Source organism: Pseudomyrmex gracilis, unplaced genomic scaffold (genome assembly GCF_002006095.1).
Source record: "Pseudomyrmex gracilis isolate BER0280 unplaced genomic scaffold, ASM200609v1 scaffold_109, whole genome shotgun sequence".
Taxonomy (NCBI): Eukaryota; Metazoa; Arthropoda; class Insecta; order Hymenoptera; family Formicidae; genus Pseudomyrmex; species Pseudomyrmex gracilis.
This window is the reverse complement of record NW_018020693.1, coordinates 211,737-230,801: the sequence shown is the minus strand read 5'-3', so window position 1 is coordinate 230,801 and position 19,065 is coordinate 211,737. Positions and strand designations below refer to the sequence as shown.

The 19,065-nt window shown below is 44.5% G+C and overlaps 1 protein-coding gene across 2 annotated transcripts in view; it reads right to left on the bottom strand.

Annotated features, from left to right (window-relative positions):
• Nucleotides 1–19,065, bottom strand: part of LOC109856143 (GATA-binding factor C-like) — a 53,130-nt gene that overhangs the window by 33,187 nt on the left and 878 nt on the right. For both annotated transcript variants that reach the window (XM_020431096.1, XM_020431097.1), the window contains exon 2: nt 13,168–13,313. In XM_020431096.1, coding sequence (XP_020286685.1) covers nt 13,168–13,313 — 146 coding nt within the window. The remainder of the gene's footprint in view (nt 1–13,167; nt 13,314–19,065) is intronic.

Genomic DNA, 19,065 nt, shown 5'->3' with positions numbered 1-19,065 from the left:
GAAGCGGTCTGTGTGAAGAGTCTTATTTTATCCGATATAAAATAAATTATACGAAGAAATTTCGAATAGTTTTGAATTTTTGCGGGAACTTCGCGAAGCTTTAGATAAACTTCGCAAAATATCTCGAAATAGTAAGAGAATTTTGCAAAGAATTACATTTAGGACGTTTAATTTAACGACACTCGACTGCCGATTTCTCTTTCTCTTTATATATATGTGTGTGTATGTGGCTGCGCCGTTTATTCACTAGCGCGGCGACTAATCGCGAGGACGAGCCGCGTGCTCGCATTCACTCGGTTATCACTGGAAATTGCCGCTATACGCCTACGTCTCTCGCGTGTGCACGGCAGCGGTGCAATAAATAACGCGCACAGCGGCCATTATTTGTCGCTCACCCTCCGCGAGAGTCCCGTTCTCGCGACTGTAAGAGCGTAGGGGTTGTGTGAGCGGACGCGCCTAGTCGTTCGCTTCAAGTCTGGGGGTTTGGAAAAGGATGAATTCTTTCATATATAAAACGAATATAAATAATAATCGAAACACAAGTGAACGCAGGCGCGTGGTGTGTCCCGTATTGCAATTCGCGTTGTATTTCGTCAAAGCGTGATACTGAGAGAAAAAGAGAGAGAAAGAGAACACGCACTCGGACGCGCGCGGTCCTTGAATCGGCACATCTATAAATCGCACGCGAGTGCCACGGCACAGCCGCATTGTTGTGTACGCCAACGGTTTTACAGTCGACACGCATGATAAATTACAGGCGATACCGGTCATACCATTCTTGGAATTTGTCGCACAAAACGCAGGAAGATATAAATAATTCAACGGAACGCGTACGAGACGAAGTGGAACGCGAGGTGGAGGTGCTGCGCGTCTCGGACTCGCGAATCGACAATCCGTCTCGAATCGCCATTTTGATCGTCGATAAACCGGCGCGCGTGCTATTCCGCGAGATTGCATACGTCCGGGATCCTCGTACCTCGGAAATCGTTGAAGAAACAGCATTCCCACGCCAGAATTCTACCTGCAGTTTGCGGAGGAATCGCCGAAATTCCGCGGACGCTCTCGACGACGACGACGACGACGCCGCCGCCGCCGCCGCCGCCACCACCGCCTTCTCTTCCTCCTCTTTCCCTCATCCGAGTCGTCCGCAAGATGGTGCACGATGCCAGCGCCGCGACGACGATATTCGCGCGGACGCCATGCGCCGCGGGCAACGGTCGTATTGGCTGGTGGCCCGGCGTTTGCGCGCCACCACGTCCGTATTGACTTTGCCGTCGCTTCGCCGCCGTCCCTTTCCGCTCTCCCCTTCCTCTCTCTTCCTCTTGCGGAAGCCGCAGACGTTCCGGCTACGGCGTGCGCGCGTACACACGCGTGTACACACGTATCTGTACACGTGCACCTACACAAGAGCCGGGGGGACAAAGAGGCGCGCGCGAGGCAAGCATCGGCCAAGCACAAAGCACGGTGGCTCGTCCGAGTAACGTACCAACAACCGGGAGAAGCATCCGGTGAATAGGGGGTGGTGCGAGAGGGAATCGGAGTGAGACGGGTGAGGGGGACCCGGCTACACGCGAGGCGAGTGTCTTACAATTGATTTTCACGCCACTTTGATTTATTCGAGCGCGCCACCGTCGCGCGTTTTTCGTGCCCGCGGGCCCAGCTCGAGCTCTCCTCTCTCTCGGCTGATGGAGACGATCGAGTCTTTCTGCCTCTCTTTCTCTCTTCTCTCTCTCTTTCCCTTTAACCATCCTCTCGTTGGAGGATTTATGGACTCCTAGGGACGATTCTTTTAAGATTGGTCCGCACGACCCTTTTCTCCCATCGGTTCCTTTTCGATTTTCGGACATGGTCTCGCTAGCCGATTGCAACCGAGATCGATACTCGATGGAACGTGAAGATGAGATAAGCGAGTATAGAAATGCTCGAAATATTTAGAAAACTCGAACGATCTCGACGGTTGCAGACGCGATCGTGTCTGCTGGGATTAGGACATTACTATTGACAGAGAGATACACATTGGTCGTAATGCTATTGAATTAACTCGCGCGAGCACATCCTTACATACATTCATCCTCAGAATTGCGTGATATTGCCGGCCCATTGGGACAATATAGTCCAATTCGCGCGATGCAACTAATGCAATTTTCGGGTCCGTGACTAATTATAAAATAAGCCTCGAAACGCAATTCGAATTAATAATAAAGTGCTTATTTAACTCTAATCTCTCTTGATCTTTCGTTTCAATCTATTACTACACACTTTCTTTCTTATCATTCAGATTATCAAATACACGTCCGATACTTATCTGCAATTTTATTATACCTTATTTTTGATTACTTTTTTCCGTTATGATCTCATAATTGGTCGTTGTACGTATATGGTGTACAGCAAATAAATCATCTACCGCCTTCGTCGAGCTGTGTGTACGCAGTGGTGCGCGCCACCATTTCCTAAATCACCGTCAAATCTCCCACCTAGAACGTAGCCTCTCGTTCATTCGCGCTGAGGGGTGGTTCGGTAAGGGAGGATTTTGTCTGAGCTGGAGCGTGCGCGAGGACGGGATAGAAGGAAGGGTGGCGCGCGGCCCCCGCGGGGTTTCCGCTGCCCTCCTGCCGCTGCAACGGGACACGAGCGGGATGGGATTGGTCCTTGATTGCTAGAGGGGTCGTTTCCCGGACTCGGGTGGGATACATCGAGATCGCGACCAATGATAGAGTGCGCAGCTGCCCTGGGGAACCCGGTGAGGAATCCTGTTCCGACGAGAGGAAGAACACCCTTTCCTACCCCGCCTGTCGAAGGAAGAACGAGGGGTGAGCAATACCTTAAACCGTCAGTATATGGGGCGTTTTTTTTTCGACCGAGGGGTTGCATGTGTGAGAAAGGATTAGAATTGTGAGAGAACTTGGTAAACCAGAAACTCTTCGTGATGTAGGAAAAAAAACTGCCGTCGAATCGGATCATATAATGGTCGTCTTAAAGCAACCAGTCAATGCGGTTCTGACCTATTGCTGATGATATTCCATTTCGTGGATATTTGATATTACATGCTTCACTCGCTATTTCACTCTCGCGAGCACATCATTGGAATTGCTTTTACGCAGAAGGTTCTTGATTTTGTCTTAGTTTTTATAAAGTTTCAACAATATATATGTTAAAAGAAATATTAATGAAACAATTTTATTCTATATTATGCGTTTATATATTTTTTGTTGTCGTTCCTGCAGGCAGCACACAATTCATAATCAGAACGGTGTTTTTTGCCGGAAACTTTTTGTCGTATGTTCATACGGTGCTCTTTCTCTTGCTGATAAGCGTGTAACGCGATAGCACAGTGCGCACCTGCATGCAAGTACACGATTTAGCGCAGCGCATTTTTCCTCTCTCTCTCTCTCTCTCTTTCTCTCTCTCCGACACCTTCACCGAAGCAGTCGGCTACGTGTTTTCGCCGGTAGGTAGAATTGATTAGAGCTTCGTTAAGGCAAGTTTGTAACAACAGCCGACCGACGCGATTTGAATAACGATTTGCATAACTCACGAATCGATATCTGCGTGCGGAGTTCGCTTTGCGCGCGCCGAGCGATCCAGTTAATCGCACACGTACCTCCACGTTTTCGTTCTCGCTCGTTTCTCGCACGCGCGCACGAAGCTATTTCACGCTCTTACGAGGAGGGAAAGCATCGATTCGACACCGCGTACAGTCTTGCGTTACCAACAACGAAAACATTTTCTCGCCACGGTGACGACAACGAGCGAATCGACGGGTCACGCGAGAAAAATTCCTGCGCGCTTTCTCGGCTCGACGGTCAGCGATTGCGCGAGAAAATAATTTCACGGATGGCTCCTGTTCTTTCCTCGACGAGGAAAGAACAGGAGCGCGACACCGAGTGCCGCGGATTATTCAGAGAAGTCATCCTCTCGAACTCAACCTTCATGTGAACAAGTTAAAAAAAAAAAAAAAAAAAACAAGAAAAAGACTCCGGAGCCAGAAATACACGCGCGCGTACCGAGAGTGAGTCGTGGCACACTACCGACGAAACAATTGTTTCTTTGGAACGAAGCAGATGATCGATCGTCTTATCCGGCCAGTCAAAGGTTGTCCAATCGCAGCATACCGAATCTTAAGTAGCCGTGTATACAACGGGACGGAAAAAGAGCATTATATACCATCACGTGGAGTTAACGGTGTCGAGCGGTCAACCAGACTTGAATTATCGCGTCAATAATGATCGAAGTGTGCGATCACGTCTCGCAGGAGTAGAGACAGACAGGGGGATCGTCATTCGCTCATATCCGCCGCTTATAAATTGACATCGATCCGTTTGATTTTTCTTTTTCTTTATAAGAGAGCTTACTCTACGTGTTGTGCAATAAATAAATTCAATTTTATCGATCGATCTATCTATCAATCTACCTCTGCCTCTCTATCTCCGTCTTTCACACCCTTATCTGCGTTTTCTTCGTTCGAATCTCTGTATTTTCGGACTCAAACAGCAATCTCTACAAGGTTCTATTTAACGAGCGACGTCGTTTCGCTCTTTTCTGCGACGACGTGAAGTCGTCGGACGCGCGCGCGCACGCTCGCACAAAACGCGCGCCATATATTTTACGAGTTTATCGCCGCCAGAATCTAATCGGTCTTCGGTTACTGCTTCAGTTATGCTAACGGGATCCAATAACTTTGTCACGTGTCTCGTTTCGCCGAGGCGACAAGCTCCGGGATTTATTTCGCGAATTTATGCGTGCGGTGCGCCGCGCGCCTCTCTCGCCCACAACAGTCGGAAGCAATTTACAAGTTAATAGGTTACGACGATTCGTTACACACCCTTCTCTCGCACTTCGTCCTCTCTCCCTCTCTCCTCTCACCTTCTCGCCGTTGCTGAATTTATTTCGTTTGGTCTGCGCGCACGCCCATCTAATTGGCTCGTCTATATCTCTTGCTCTTTCGCGCTCTCGCTCTTTATCAGAAATTATACTCGCGCACATCCCGACGGAAAGGATACTAAAACCTTTCGAAAACGAGGCGCCACGCTCGACCTGCCTAATTCATCGATTGCACGCTGTATATACGATATATAATATACGATATTCTCTCTCTCTCTCTCTCTCTCTCTCTCTTTCTCTTGGTCTCTCTTTCCTTTTGTCAATTATTTAATAAATTCAATGATCATCAAGATGATAATTTTGTAAATCATGCAAAATATAATTTAAGAAAAGTTTAAGATTGTCACAAGGAAACTTGAGACTTTTTGAAATGGCACAGACTTTTAGAAATTACTGTTAGATGTTCCTATTACTTACATACGTACGCACACACATATACCGAGTGTGTATTGCGATGCAATCGTACTCCGTGTTGCAAAATATTACATTTCATGTTGTCATATTACAATCAACAATATATTACAGTCTACAATAGTTATATTCTACAAGCGCGATGTAATATCGAGTCAATCGATCGGGACGATACGGGCGAGCCTTTTGTTCGTGGTGGAATCGTGAATTCGCGAGGCTACAGTCAGCACGTTCAACGGCCCTCTGCAACAAATCCCTCTCGCCGCACCTCGCGGCCGTTCGATTCTTGATTCGATCGACAATCGATTCTGGAAGCGCCCTCTGAGAGAGAGATCTGGTCGTGTCGGTACCACACATCGTCGATCGTCGGTGGAAACGGGAAAGAGAAGAGAGAAGGAGGAGAGACGAGGGACCGATCTCGATTGCGCAGACAGCGCGTCGTATTCAAAGTGTGAACGGATGCAAATCCCGTATCTCATGAGCGGAATTTTCAAGGAAGCTGAAAGATGGATGGAGCACGCCGTCGGCACCGGACAATACGGCGGTATTTGCATCTGGTACATAATTCAATCGCCGTTGCTGCCCCCGACGTGCCACGCAGAGCGAATACCGCTCATAGACCACCGTAAGACGCAAGTCAGCCGCGTTTGTTCTCTCTCTCTCTCTCTCTCTCTCTCTCTCTCTCTCTCTCTATCTATCTATCTATCTCTCTCCCCAAAGCGCGAAGAAAAACTATTGAGAAATTTTGCAACACACGTGCGATATTTCTCGCGACCAGACACGCACATTGTTCTCTTTTGCGCGTTGCAATTTATCAGCTGTGCGACTTATGTTCATCATACATACATTATTCGCGCATTAGTTGAGAGATTTTCTAAAAATAAATGTCGATCGCAATGAACGTGCGAGCGCCTTTTCTCAACGATCTCGAAATTGATATTTTGTATACGTAAGATCTACGATCTGGAACAGGTTCGCGCGGCGGAGAATTGCCGCGCGCACGTCGGCGCGAAAAAAAAATCTAAAAGTTATTTAAAGCAACTGTCGGGGATATACGGCGTATGAATTAAACCGTAACGTTGACGAGTCATGAGAGCAATTACCCGGACCGCGGCGGTGCATTATGTGGAAATTTTCATCGCTCCGGAGCGTGTGTGTCTGCCCCGTGTAAAAAGCGAACGCGAAGGGAAATTTTCACGGAGCGCGCATGCGAAAAACACGAGGCTGGTCGCGCCGCGCCGCGAATTATACTTTCACGCGGCAGGATAATCGAGTTCGCGCAAGACGTATTCCAAGTCATTGCCCGGATTACTCTGCGCCTTTACGCGAGATCGCGAGCTCACTTCGCGAGTAATTTCGCGCAAGTACACTTGCAAAGAGGGTTACGAGTTGCTAAAAAAAAATTTTTATTTTTTTATTTTTTCGCATTTTCGTGAGTTGTTGCAGCGACACGCGTTCGTATCGTCGCACGCAAGCGTTTTTTTGACGCACGCGTTTACACACTGCTCTTAAAATACAGCGCAAAGAACGTTATTCATATTTTCGCGTGACGACCCACTTACATATAAACAGGAATAACCTTTCTCACCCGAAAGCGCGTGCGCTTCTTTCTTTCGTTTTGTCAGTGGCCATCTCACACGGTTTATCCAAAGAGTCAAGAAGATAAAATCGCTTCACTGAAGCTCAGAGACAATATTAATATTAATAATTCGCCAATGAATAACTTCGTTTTCGTTGCTTCTTCGAATAACAATTGTCCTCAAAGATAAGTGTAAAAAAAATTCTTTCGACGTTATCTCTTGCCGTCATTTAACATTCAAATGAAAAATCTCATTCTTAGAAATCGCTTACAAAGCGAAGCAGCTTTGAGTAGGAACGTCAGTCAGGATTGTTTGAAATCCATTATAATCTGTAGCACTTGAAACGGCTTATTGCGAAGTTCTTATGGTCCTACGCAAACGCACATGTGTCTTTAGCAGCCAGAGGGTTAACGGGTTTCGCCTGCTGGAGCGGTGGCAGCCCAGCTTCTGCTGGAATGTCCAGGAACGCCTGGAGGACCTTAACTCGACGATCGTTCCACGGCATGGGCGCGCAGATAAGCATCGCCAGGACGAGAAAGAAGAAAAGGGAAGCAGGAGAACGTGTAGGACAGTCGTTAACGAGCGACTACGCGCGCAAAAGGTTACTCTCTCTCTCTTTCTCCTCTCTTCGTCTTTCTTCTTTTTTCCTCCTTCGACTATGAGAGCTATGGCTCCGACCAAAGGATCATTTCTCCGTACGCGACGTCCGCCTTCGGAGAGAATCGATCCCGTCGTATTATTTTCTCACGCGTAAAGAACAATCATTGCAATTACACGGAAACGTATAATCGATTATGTGAATGACGCAATAGTTAATAGTGATTTAACAATCGATGCGCAATTTTAATAATGTTTTCATTTTTATTATCCGTTGAACGAGTTGATGAATATTTAACTTCAAGAAAAGCACAAACTCGTTCACGTTCCTGCCATTATTTCGATTGTTTTCTTTCACGAAATTTCTGCGAATCGGCGCCATATCGAACGCGAAGTCCTACCCCGCGTGTAACATCCACGTATGTTGCGAAAGTGGATGGACAGAGCCACCCTTGCCGCCGACAGAGAAAGAACGAGCGAAGAAGAATAAAAAAAAAAAAAAGGACCACATAAAGAGACAGAAAAAGGAGGTTAAAAAAAAAACGAAAATTTCCCAGCTGTTCGAACCGGCTTATCGTCCCGAAGGATCAAACATGGCGGACGCCGGTCGTGCCGGGAGGGGGTTTCAACCCTTGCTATCTTCCCTGATCGAAACTCGCAGAAGTTCACGGCGCACGCGTGTGCGTGGAATTTCCGTGTGGCTCGATACGCACGCACAAAGGAAGAGGACACGAACGACGGGGCAATATGTGCCACGACTTTATTATACACGGGGTAGAAACGCGCGGGTCGGGGGTAAACATCCGCGTGCGTATACCTGGTGGCCGTCTTTTGTTTCCCAGATCGTATCTGCGCGTCGCTTTTCGATGACACATCTGTGACTGGATTTTAACCGAACGAGACACGTTGAAAAACGTGACAGTGTGTCGCAGACAATTTTTTTTTGCGCGTCTATTCTCCCGTTTCTGAAATTCGATACTTCGGACAACATTGTGTTATGTCTTCAATTTTGTTTTAATAAAATATTTCGGTTCTTTCTCGCCTGAAAGAACTAATTTCCACTGTGGATACGAGTTTCCTTCCTCTATCGTTGAACGACAAACGAGCTATTCTTACGTTTTTCTCACGCGCGGGATGTTCCGTTTCCAGACCGCAACGTTTACACCGAACGAGGTCGATCGATCGCTCACGATCGGCTGTCATGTATCGCCGGAATGAGCGGCAATCGGGGATGTATTTCGGCCGAGTGGTTGCATGAATTTTTAATCCGGAAGTAAACAGGGACAAGTAAGCGGCGTCCGAGGAAAAAACAGTGTCCGACGCTCGCGACAGGAAAATTACGGAATTCACCATTCGGAAGTGTCGCGAACACGTGCGTACGCCCATCGCTTTAAATCGATATACATATTTTATCGACCTGTCGAGGCGCTTTTATACGCGCGCACGCAACGCACGCACGTACACAGACACGCCGCACGCAAATGAATGACGAGTGGGCGTGTCGGTTCATCATCACGTCACAATATTTGCACCCGTGCGCATCGTCCCGGCGAACCCGCGGAACCGATTGCAGTCTTCGTCTAATCGGCGACAACCAATCATTAAATTCGACGACAATTATAATTTTTCTAATTGTCAACACATCTCTTGTATTACTTGCGATATTTTATATTTACCAGTTGATGTGTGAATTTTCACGCAAGTTAACCTAAGAAATATTATAGCTTGGTGGGTTTTTTTTTGAACATTATATGTTCAATCAAAAGAACAAATTAATTTGTTGTATTTCTTTTATAACGTAATGTGAACGATTTAAACAATCAATTTTCTAATCTTTTGCATATTTTCAATTCCACAGAAAAAAAACTATTCAATATACAAATATTAACGGTTAAATAACGTCTATTCGTACATCGTCTTACGTACAGAATGTTCGTGCGATTGTCGGATCAAGCGAAATCGCAGCAGCACCGGTGCATCGCATTTTCATGAGATCGCGAGCGTAAACGCGTTAAGCGCGCAGGCAAGAAAGAAGAACCGCGAGAAATTATACGGTGATGCGAGTCGGCGATATTGTTTGTAGAACTTCGTCAATTAGCGAAGGCATGGCGTGCGGCCGCACATATAATTATCACCCGGGCAGGCGCCGGCCGGTGAAAAACTTTTTGCATCCATCAGCCTTGCTCTATCGCGCACCGGGGAGAAAGTGCAGCAACGAGAGGGATAGTGAAACGTCAATGCGGCCGCGTGTATCTTGGTATTGCTTTAATGCGCGCCGCGCATTAATTCGTTAACATCCCGCGCGCTCTCGATGACGCGCTACCCGGACGAGCTGCTTCGTGAGCTCTCCGACGTCTGAGAAGCGGATTCGCAGAGGAGGGGAGGGGTTGGTGTCCGTGAAAGTGCGACGGGTGCACTCACCCGATGATACATGTACGATTATAATCCGAAACAAATCTTTTTCTTTTTTTTTTTTTTCATGCCGACTGCGTAGCTAATCGTCCCGATACTTTCGACTTTGTTCGCTTGCAAAATTAACTTTTTTTTACACTCTCATTGAAATAAGTTTCTAATAAAATTGTAGATATGAAATATTAAAAAATACGCGGTCACTATATAAATTTTGCATTCCTCGAATTTTCTTGAAAGGCGATTTCTTCACGTAGCTACACGTTCGAGTTGTGTTAATTGTTGTTTTCGGTTTTTATTTTTCACGTTCAAACAACAACCGGCGAAACTGGCCGATAAACGCGGACAGCTGATTTTCAAGCAGACAAACACGTCGAATTTAAGACCGAGCGCTACAGATCGAAACAGCAAAGCGGATTTCGGGGTTCGGCAGAGAAAGGTTCGCGCGTGCCACGTATAATAAAGATCAAGTGTTTAAAACAGCATCAATGTATAAGAGTGTCTCGGTTTTCTACAAACTCTTCTTCTTCTTCTACGTCCGCTTCTACAATACATTATGTACAGTTAATAGAAAAAATAAAAAAATAAAAAAAAAGAGGATTCGATTTCTGCACGTGTGATTAGAGACGGAAAGTCTAAACCGTAAAAGCAGACGTTTCGGCCGCTTTCGTGATCGATTCCGCGAATTCACGTGAGTGTTTAGTCAGATCGAATCGCAGTTAGGACGAGAGTCCGAACGACGGAGGAGGAAGCGCAGGGCCGGGCCGGTGGTATCGAGTTTCCGCATCGGTACTTCGGACGAGGCTGCTCCATCTATATAGGTGCCAGCCAAGTCGCCAAAAATAGATCGAGTTCACACGAATTCTACGAGCCGATCGCACGAAACCTCCGGCTACCGTTGGTTGATATCGATCGAATAGCGCGGCGTCCCGATATGCGCGCACATAGTTTACCACGAAATTTTACTTATATACACAACCGCGTTCTAAAAACCGTTGAAAACACGTCTGCAAGAAAAACACACGCAAACATCAAATCCGATCTCTCTAAAATGCGGAAAAAAATTATGTCTGCGATCTATCGATGCGCGCGTCTCATCTCGTTTGATTCATAGCGCGGCAATAGAAATTAGTTTTAAATTCCGCTTTTTTTTCGCGTTAAAAAATACACATCCGCATTTTATACGACAGTATCTTCAATTCTATCGCGACGATCGTTTTTCGCGAGCGAGCCCGTTTTTTTTTAATGCGTCTCGGAAGTTTTATTTACGTCCTTTTTCACACTCGTAGAGATCCAATTATTTCTCGCGATAAAGATTATCCCCGTATATATATATATATATACGCGCGCAGATACGCGAATATTACGTCCGCGCGAAAAATATCGCGCGCGACGGAATACGAATTGATTAAATCGCGAATCGTCTTCCATCAACGCGCGCCAACAATATTCCATCGGACACGTTTTTTGTTGTTATAACGGAAGATACGCCTGTGCATTCTTCGGCATCGAGGAATCTTTCGCGCGCGAAAATTATTCGACCCGCCATTTCATTGGGCGGATTGCGGGTACGAAGTTGCTAATCACAGCGGAGAAGAGCGGAGCGGTGTGTGTATTAATCAGCGGGTACAGGAAATTAACTTGGCCTTGTTTTATCTTGCATTCTGATTACTAACATCTATACACCGCGAGAAACGCGTAACTTCGTTCTCTCCGCTATGCACGTGCTAATTAAGTATGTGCACTTCGCTGGCACGAAGGAAGCGATCAAGGACGCACTTTTACAAATAATACGCCGAGCTACACACAGATGTGAATATGTTTTTGTTTGTTGAGATTGACGTGATGCCAATATGTAAAGTTCGCGCAACAAGTAACGTAGGGGAGACCGGGGCTAGTTGTGACACGGGGTTAGGTGTCAAACTGCTATTATCTTGCTTACTAAATCTTGGAAAACATTCTTCTTTTTATTGTAAGTTGCTACTAGTTGTATTAGTAACGTGTACGAAAGAACTTTTCTTAAAAACATTATATATGATATTTACGAGCACTTTTGTAAAACTGGATATGGCAAGTAGATTTTTCTGATCTCGATTCTTTAGTAATTTCATCGGTTTTAAAATTTTTAATTGCAATTTTATCTTATGTATAGGAAATATGGTAGTTTTAAATAAGTTTTTCTATATTTATTTAATCGTCATCGCATCGCAGTTTATAAATATAATATCTTTTATTTAAAATGAACGTTTGGTATAAGTTGACTCAAATTGAGACGGGATAAGTTGTCACACGGTGAGCATGCGCGAAGAAATAATCGGAGTGATCGTTATGCGTCGTTATAACTTTTTCAGTACCTGTCATTGTTTTTTTTATTAAAGATTAGATTACTAATTATGTTTTATAGTTTTTAACTGATTTAGTATTGTGAAATCATTTAAATTTGTTTTATATATATATATGATTATTAATATTGTATAAATACTTTATACTTAATGTATAATTATCATTATACATTAATGTACTCTCTATACTTAATGTACTTTCAATAAATTTAATAAAATAAAAAACAGAAATTTTATAAAATATTAGAATTCAAAGGCTATATAGAGCCAGTGCAGGATGTTGTGCATTTAAATAATGTGCTCAGATATGTTTCAAAACGTTTCGACTATAATTTAAGTCCTTATCAATTGAATCTGTTGCAATAATTATGAACACAATCAGTAAATAATTTAAAATACATAGATGTAATTATACATATAAACAATTTGCATACCTTAGATTAATTTCACAATAAATAATATCAAATAAATATAAATTGAGTATCTTCAACAAGACATACTTGATCAACAATAAAAACGATACTGAGTCAAAAACAAACGATCAAATTCAAAGAGTAACACTACCCCCTCTGTATATTAAATTTGTACTTTGTCGAGTATGGGAATGTATGTGTTATGCAAAGATTCAGTGTCTCTCATCAAATTCAGACCGTTCTCCTGTTTTTTAATGTGTAACATTTCNGAGGTTAGACGTTTATAATAGACGTTTATAATATCTTATATGTAAGAACGTAAAAGAAAACTTCAGAGCAAAATTTAAGCATTTTCGCGGACATAAGAGGAAGAAAATAGTTTCATTTGGAAATTATTGTTTATATATTTTTTATATAATTGCGCCTATCGATTTTTAAATACAATTTATAAATTTAATTAATTAGCAATCGTGCGACACGCACTTGTTTTACTCATATTTTGCTCGAAGAATGTAACGCAGCTTAGGTACTTACAAGGCGTCGTTTCGGCTTGATGAGAGGTCGATTCTGGCCGTTCATTTTGTAATAAAGTCCACAGGCGTTGCACAGATAGTGGCCGGTGCCGTCCCGTCTCCAGAGAGGTGTCGAAGTAGCGCCGCAATTCACGCACTCGCGACCTTCTACCGGGATTTTCCATCCCGACGGGACAAAAATCGTGTTAAATTTCGCGCGCACGTCCATTCTATTGTAACGTACAAAATATTATCTTCATACTCGTGTTCGCGCGCGAATGCGAGATCCAATTGTCAAAGTGTCTTCTCCATCGATGAGACAAGAGAACACAAAGCTGTGAGTAAATCATTCTCTTTGAAAACTTGATCTCGAAAATTCACGCGCAAACTGGCAAAAGCGCACGTTGATCCGCGCTTGAATGGAATATAAAATATACGAAAAATTTTTAAACGCAATTTCGATGCAAACAAGAAATTTTTTTTTTTTATTTGTATTTTTAAGGTTGCTTCAACTTGAGGTCAACATGACCCGAGGGTCATTAGTAGTAAGAGCAAGAAAATTTATTTTCACACTCTTTGACTTTTTTTTTCGATGAGAATCAACGTGCGCTCAACACAAAGATTTTGCAAACAATCAATCAAGGTGACTCGTGAGAGACAACTCGCGCATGCAGTTGCATAGACATACCAATATCAAGCGATTACCAGAGCAAAAGCAGAGTCTCTTCAAGACCATGGACAGTTTTTGTTTATTTTTTTTTTTTTTTTTTTTTTTTGTATAGGATTCACGGATTTTCGAACTTACGTTAGTGCGGTTGATTAGTCCCCGAGTATACACTGTGAGAGAGAGAAAGAAGCGGATATGTAACGGGGAAAGAGGAACCAGGGATTCGTCTCTTCCGATTCACGAGCGGAGAGAAAAACCGAAGGAGTCGTCTTAAAGATATCCAAATGTACTTTTCACGTATTTTTAAATAAATTTTTTTTTTAATTTCTCGCGATAAAAACACACGCTGTATTTTTTCTCGCAAAAGAAAACACACTTGGACGTCTTCGCGACGTATATCGTGGGAAAAGGAAAGACGATTGGACAGCGAGGATTGGGATTTCTTTCCGAAATGCGCATTTCTCGAATCGTCCTCCGAGCTGCGTCCTCCGCGGAGATATCGGCCGAGTTTATCGGCCGCTACTGAAAAGGAGTGCTATTAAACTTGCGAATTGCGCAGTGGATTGTACGATCATTGTACGGTCGAGGGCGATTCGATATACGAAAGTAAATCGTTCTCGCGTTCAGTGGTGAATCTTAACGACGCTCGTAAAAAAAACGCTGTTTCCCCTCCCTTTCTTTGACTACCTACTACTACGATTAGTAGGTCTTTCGAGTAATCAATTCTCTGTTTTGTGCTTGCATCCGTGTCTTTCTCCATAAAATAAAACAAACTTATATATATATATATAAATACATTTATGCGGTTTTTGAACAGGATAGCGTGCGAGAAACAATGTTAAAAGGACGAGCGATCGTATCAGCAATCGCGATATCGATTGAATGCGCGTCGCCGATTAATGATTAAATATAACCCGACCTCGATTTAACGTGAAATTCGACGGCGGCGAAATAATTTCTAGCACACGTAGGTCGTCGCGTGTAATTGTCGACACGCGAGCGGCTCGTTTGCGAGCTCGTTGATACAGATGAATTCATAACGCAATAATCGCAATCGAAATCCTGTTCTCGTTCGAAAGAAATTTCTCGGCAAAGACGACGCGAAGTGTGCGAACGAAATCCGAGATGATCCTGACGTTAACCGAATTTAACCAGGTTTACCGCCTAATTGCTGTTATTTCGGCGAACCCACGAATCGATCGCCGAACTAATTGGGAAAAGGACCCAACCGAGTCTCTGCGGCGCTTTAATTCGATTTGGATCTTACGGCAGATTCGGGGGGTTGATAACAAGAAGCACCCACACACCATTGATCGCCAATCGCTACGCTCCGTATCCCTCTCATCCCTCACGTTGACGATAATAGAACGGCATAAATACGATCAATCTCGATCCCCTTTTCGTTGTTTTTCTGATTTAATTTCGACGGTAATTGCCGATTCACTCCCGATTCTCTCGCTGATATATACCACATTTATATTTCCTAACTGATATCTTTTATTTCGCGCGCAAGCGACAACAAATTGTGCGTTTCATCTACATCTATTCGTAGAAACTATATTCTTCGTCGACTTTATTTCTTATCGCGATTTTTCCGGTATAAAATGATAATCGCTCGTCGATTCTCGGAAAGGATAGTCGGTGATAATAATTTCCAGCTGCGTCCGTATTTCCTTGTACCGATGCCTTTCTGCCTATCGATCCGTTCGTACAGCGATGGAACGGGCGGACAGTTTCTGACACCGACGATAGGTATCAGCCACGAAACACGTCGAGGTGACGCTCGTTTGCGTTGTACTTCGAAATATAGTTCTCGTGTCAGAAGGTGACGCTAAAATGACCGGATTTACCCTCCCCTCTCCACCTTCTTCCAAAGGGGTCCGATATCGCTCCCATTTTCGGCGTCACCTTCGACCTTAACATGCAACAAAGCGCTCGTTAGACGTTTGCTTCCGTTTCGACTTCCTCGAAGCTTCCCGAATTGTGTGGCGCGAAATATATGTAGCTGATGGAACGAGCAGATACAACGTGTTGCAAAATTTCCCGAACATATTATTCGAACGATTATCTTATCCGAAGTAGGAACGCTCGAATTTATTCGAATAGAAAAAAAAAACTATGTTATATTCGCAAAAAGTTCGAGAAAAAAAAATGTTCTGAGGAAATGTTTCAGGCATTTCCGAACTTTCCAACAAAGTCTATAACATGGTCGTTGCATTTTGTGTGTCGAGTGTTTCGGTGCTGATAAAACAAGGTGACAAGTTTGGGAAACGTTATGTCACACTTGTCCCGTTTTACGGAGCGCTTATTATTGCCGGTGTTTCCATTGTTGATCGCAGAAACAACGGGCCGGAGAGTATTTAGGGCCGGAGCGGTGGTCGTTGGAGCGTAAAGAAGCTCGTGGTGAAGAAGGAAGGAAGCCGCCGCTTGTGTCCCCCGTGCCACTTCTGTCATCAACGGCCGAGTTATGATTCAGTACGAGGGAACCGGCGTTCCGTCACGAATTTCGCGCTGGCCCATAGCTATTTCTCTTTCTCCTTTTCTCTCCCTCTCTTCTCCACCGCTCTTTTCCTCTCTTCTACTCCACTAATTGCACGCCCGTAGCTCCACGAGTATTTCGAACCCGCTAACGGGACTGTCCGTTAGTGGCTTCTGCTTTGTGTTTCCCTCTCGATGACTTTCTGGTTCGGTCCGTAATGTTTCTTAATTAACTGGTTCGTCATCCGCGCGCGAACGTTCTCTCCTTAAATTTCTCGATACGACGAAATCTCGCTGTAACAACACTTTCAATGTTCCCGAAAATATAAAACCGAATGAGAACGTCTGTGGCGTCTAATTAACGTAACGTATCGATGATATATTGTATTAATTTTTATTTTTGCTCACAGATCAGATAGCAATTTATTTGCTTGTGTGTTAGTCGCAGTTTCTTCTATCTCGTTACACAGTGTACAATTATTATCTTTCCCTGAACGACTGCGTAACTCGTTTCATTCGCGAAGAACACAATTTCTACCCCTGACGTTCGTTCTGTTCCCAGCGCGAAGGATATTTGCCAATCGAGTGTCTAACGTTCGCTTTTCACGAGATGTTGCTCAATCAACGACTTGCTTTCTGTTCGTAAGAGCCAGTTTTCGTGGCCTTGTCGCGAGGGATTTTCTCGATAAATCGCGGTAAAATAGACAAGTGTCGCTAAATAAGCGCCGCGAGTGCCGCCACCGTCTGGCTTCTTGTTCGTCGTCGTCGTCGTCGTCGTCGTCGTCATCGTCATCGGGCGACTACTCCGGCTGGCGTATGTCGTAAGTCGATTCAATTAGCGGGCTTCCATAGCGCGAAGCCGGAGGCCATTGTTCCCGGAATTGGGATTTTTACCACGCCGTCGCTGCTTGCCGTCGGAGAGCCGACCGGCTATTATTACCGCAATCAGCGTATCCGGCATTTTTCAACCGTTTCTCGTTCTTCGCCCTCGCGGCGACCTCTTTCCTCCCTTCGACTTCGTTTACTTCGACGACGACGACGACATCGCGGACGCTACCCCCAGAGAAACGCGCGCAAATTGTCTCGGCAAAAGTTCATCGAACGCACGAGAACCAAGTACCGCGCGTACTTCGCGGATCGGATATTATTACGAGCGCGACAATTAGGATCGGTAACCTGGTGGATTCGCAATAAAATCCCGACTCGTCTCACACGTGTGTGTGTGTGTGTATGTGTGTATGTGCGTGCGCACGAAAAATTGCGGGACGCCGCCGAGAAAAATGGTCCGTGGACTCTTTGAGAGGGAGCTTTGCCGTGACAAAAACAAAAAACGCTGCGCTTGCCACACCACATCGAAAAAAAATATCTGTGCTTTTCTCTTGTTTTTGCACTGTGTGTCTGTGTGTAAAGTGTCTTTGAAGGAGAGTGAACGTGTATTTATATAGAAACAGGGACACATATATATATAGATAGATAGATAATGTATCGTCACGGAAATCGGGTGTGGTGCTTCACGCTCGCTCTCTCGAGTGGGTGCCACGCAAAAAACACATCAGTGAGGCAAAATACAAAAAACCACAGTCAGTGCCTCCCTCTCTATTGTGACACAGCTCGTTCAAAAAAACGAGAGAAACGGTGGAAAAAACGTGTTCTGAACGAACTTTAAGCGTAAGACGACCGCCACCGAAAGCTCACGGTTAAAATTAAAACAAAAAAAAAAAAAACAAAAAAAAAANAAAAAAAANAAANAAACAATTAGTCAAATGTGATAAAGAATATTAAAAAACGAAGTAAAACATAATAAGAAAAACTTAGTGAAACGTAACAAGAGAGAAGTAATTTCATAAAACGAAATGAAACACATTGGCGTCGATTATGTTGAGTTGTATAAAAAAACTTTCATAAAAGCTACTATGAGTTATATCAAAAACTGTGCTCCAAGTAGAATAAGAAAAATAATCGAATGCATGTCATTTCAATAATCTAATGCAATGTCATTACATAATATAGTATTATTAATACCCTCCCTTCCCAGCTTCAACAATTCGACGCCGGTGCAAAGAAGCAAAACTGAAGATGCCAAAAGCAATGAAATAAACTAAAGGCGCAAATAACCAAAGAAAACAAAATCTTATTTTCACGAGGAAATTGTTGAAATAGAAAATGGCTCTTTTTACGGAAGTATAAACATACTTTGAATTTTCAGAATAATTAAAACATCGAGGCCCGTAAAAAGGACTGTTTGATTTGTTTCCTGCGTGAAAACGCAATTCAAAATCAACCGAAAACATACAAAATCAAAGATAAACTTCGAAATGAAGGAAACCAAAGGCAGAATCTATAAAAAAAGAACCCAAAGAAACAACAAAAAGAACCGTGACAGGCGCGTGTCGCTTACCGGCGGACGTCCTCGACTTGTTCCTCGGCTTTTGCTGCTGCTGCTGCTGCGCGGAGGGCGAGCCCGGCGTGTTTCCGTGCGCGTGACCGACTAGCAGTTTTGAGTCGGCGCCGCCGGCGACGCCGGTTAGGCCGCCGGTCGCGTTACCGGCAGCGGCACCGTGATGACCGAAAATACCGGCGACCGCGCTGCCGTTGTGCGGATTGTGGGACGACGCGGCAGTAGACGACGACGCCGAGGTGGCGCCGTGATGATGATGATGGTGATGGTGGGTGGTGGTGGGATACTGCAGGTGCTGGTACATGTTGTACGCGCTCGCGGCCGGGTCATACTGCGAGCCGGAAGTGGTATGGTGGCTGTTGGTCGCTGCCGCGGCT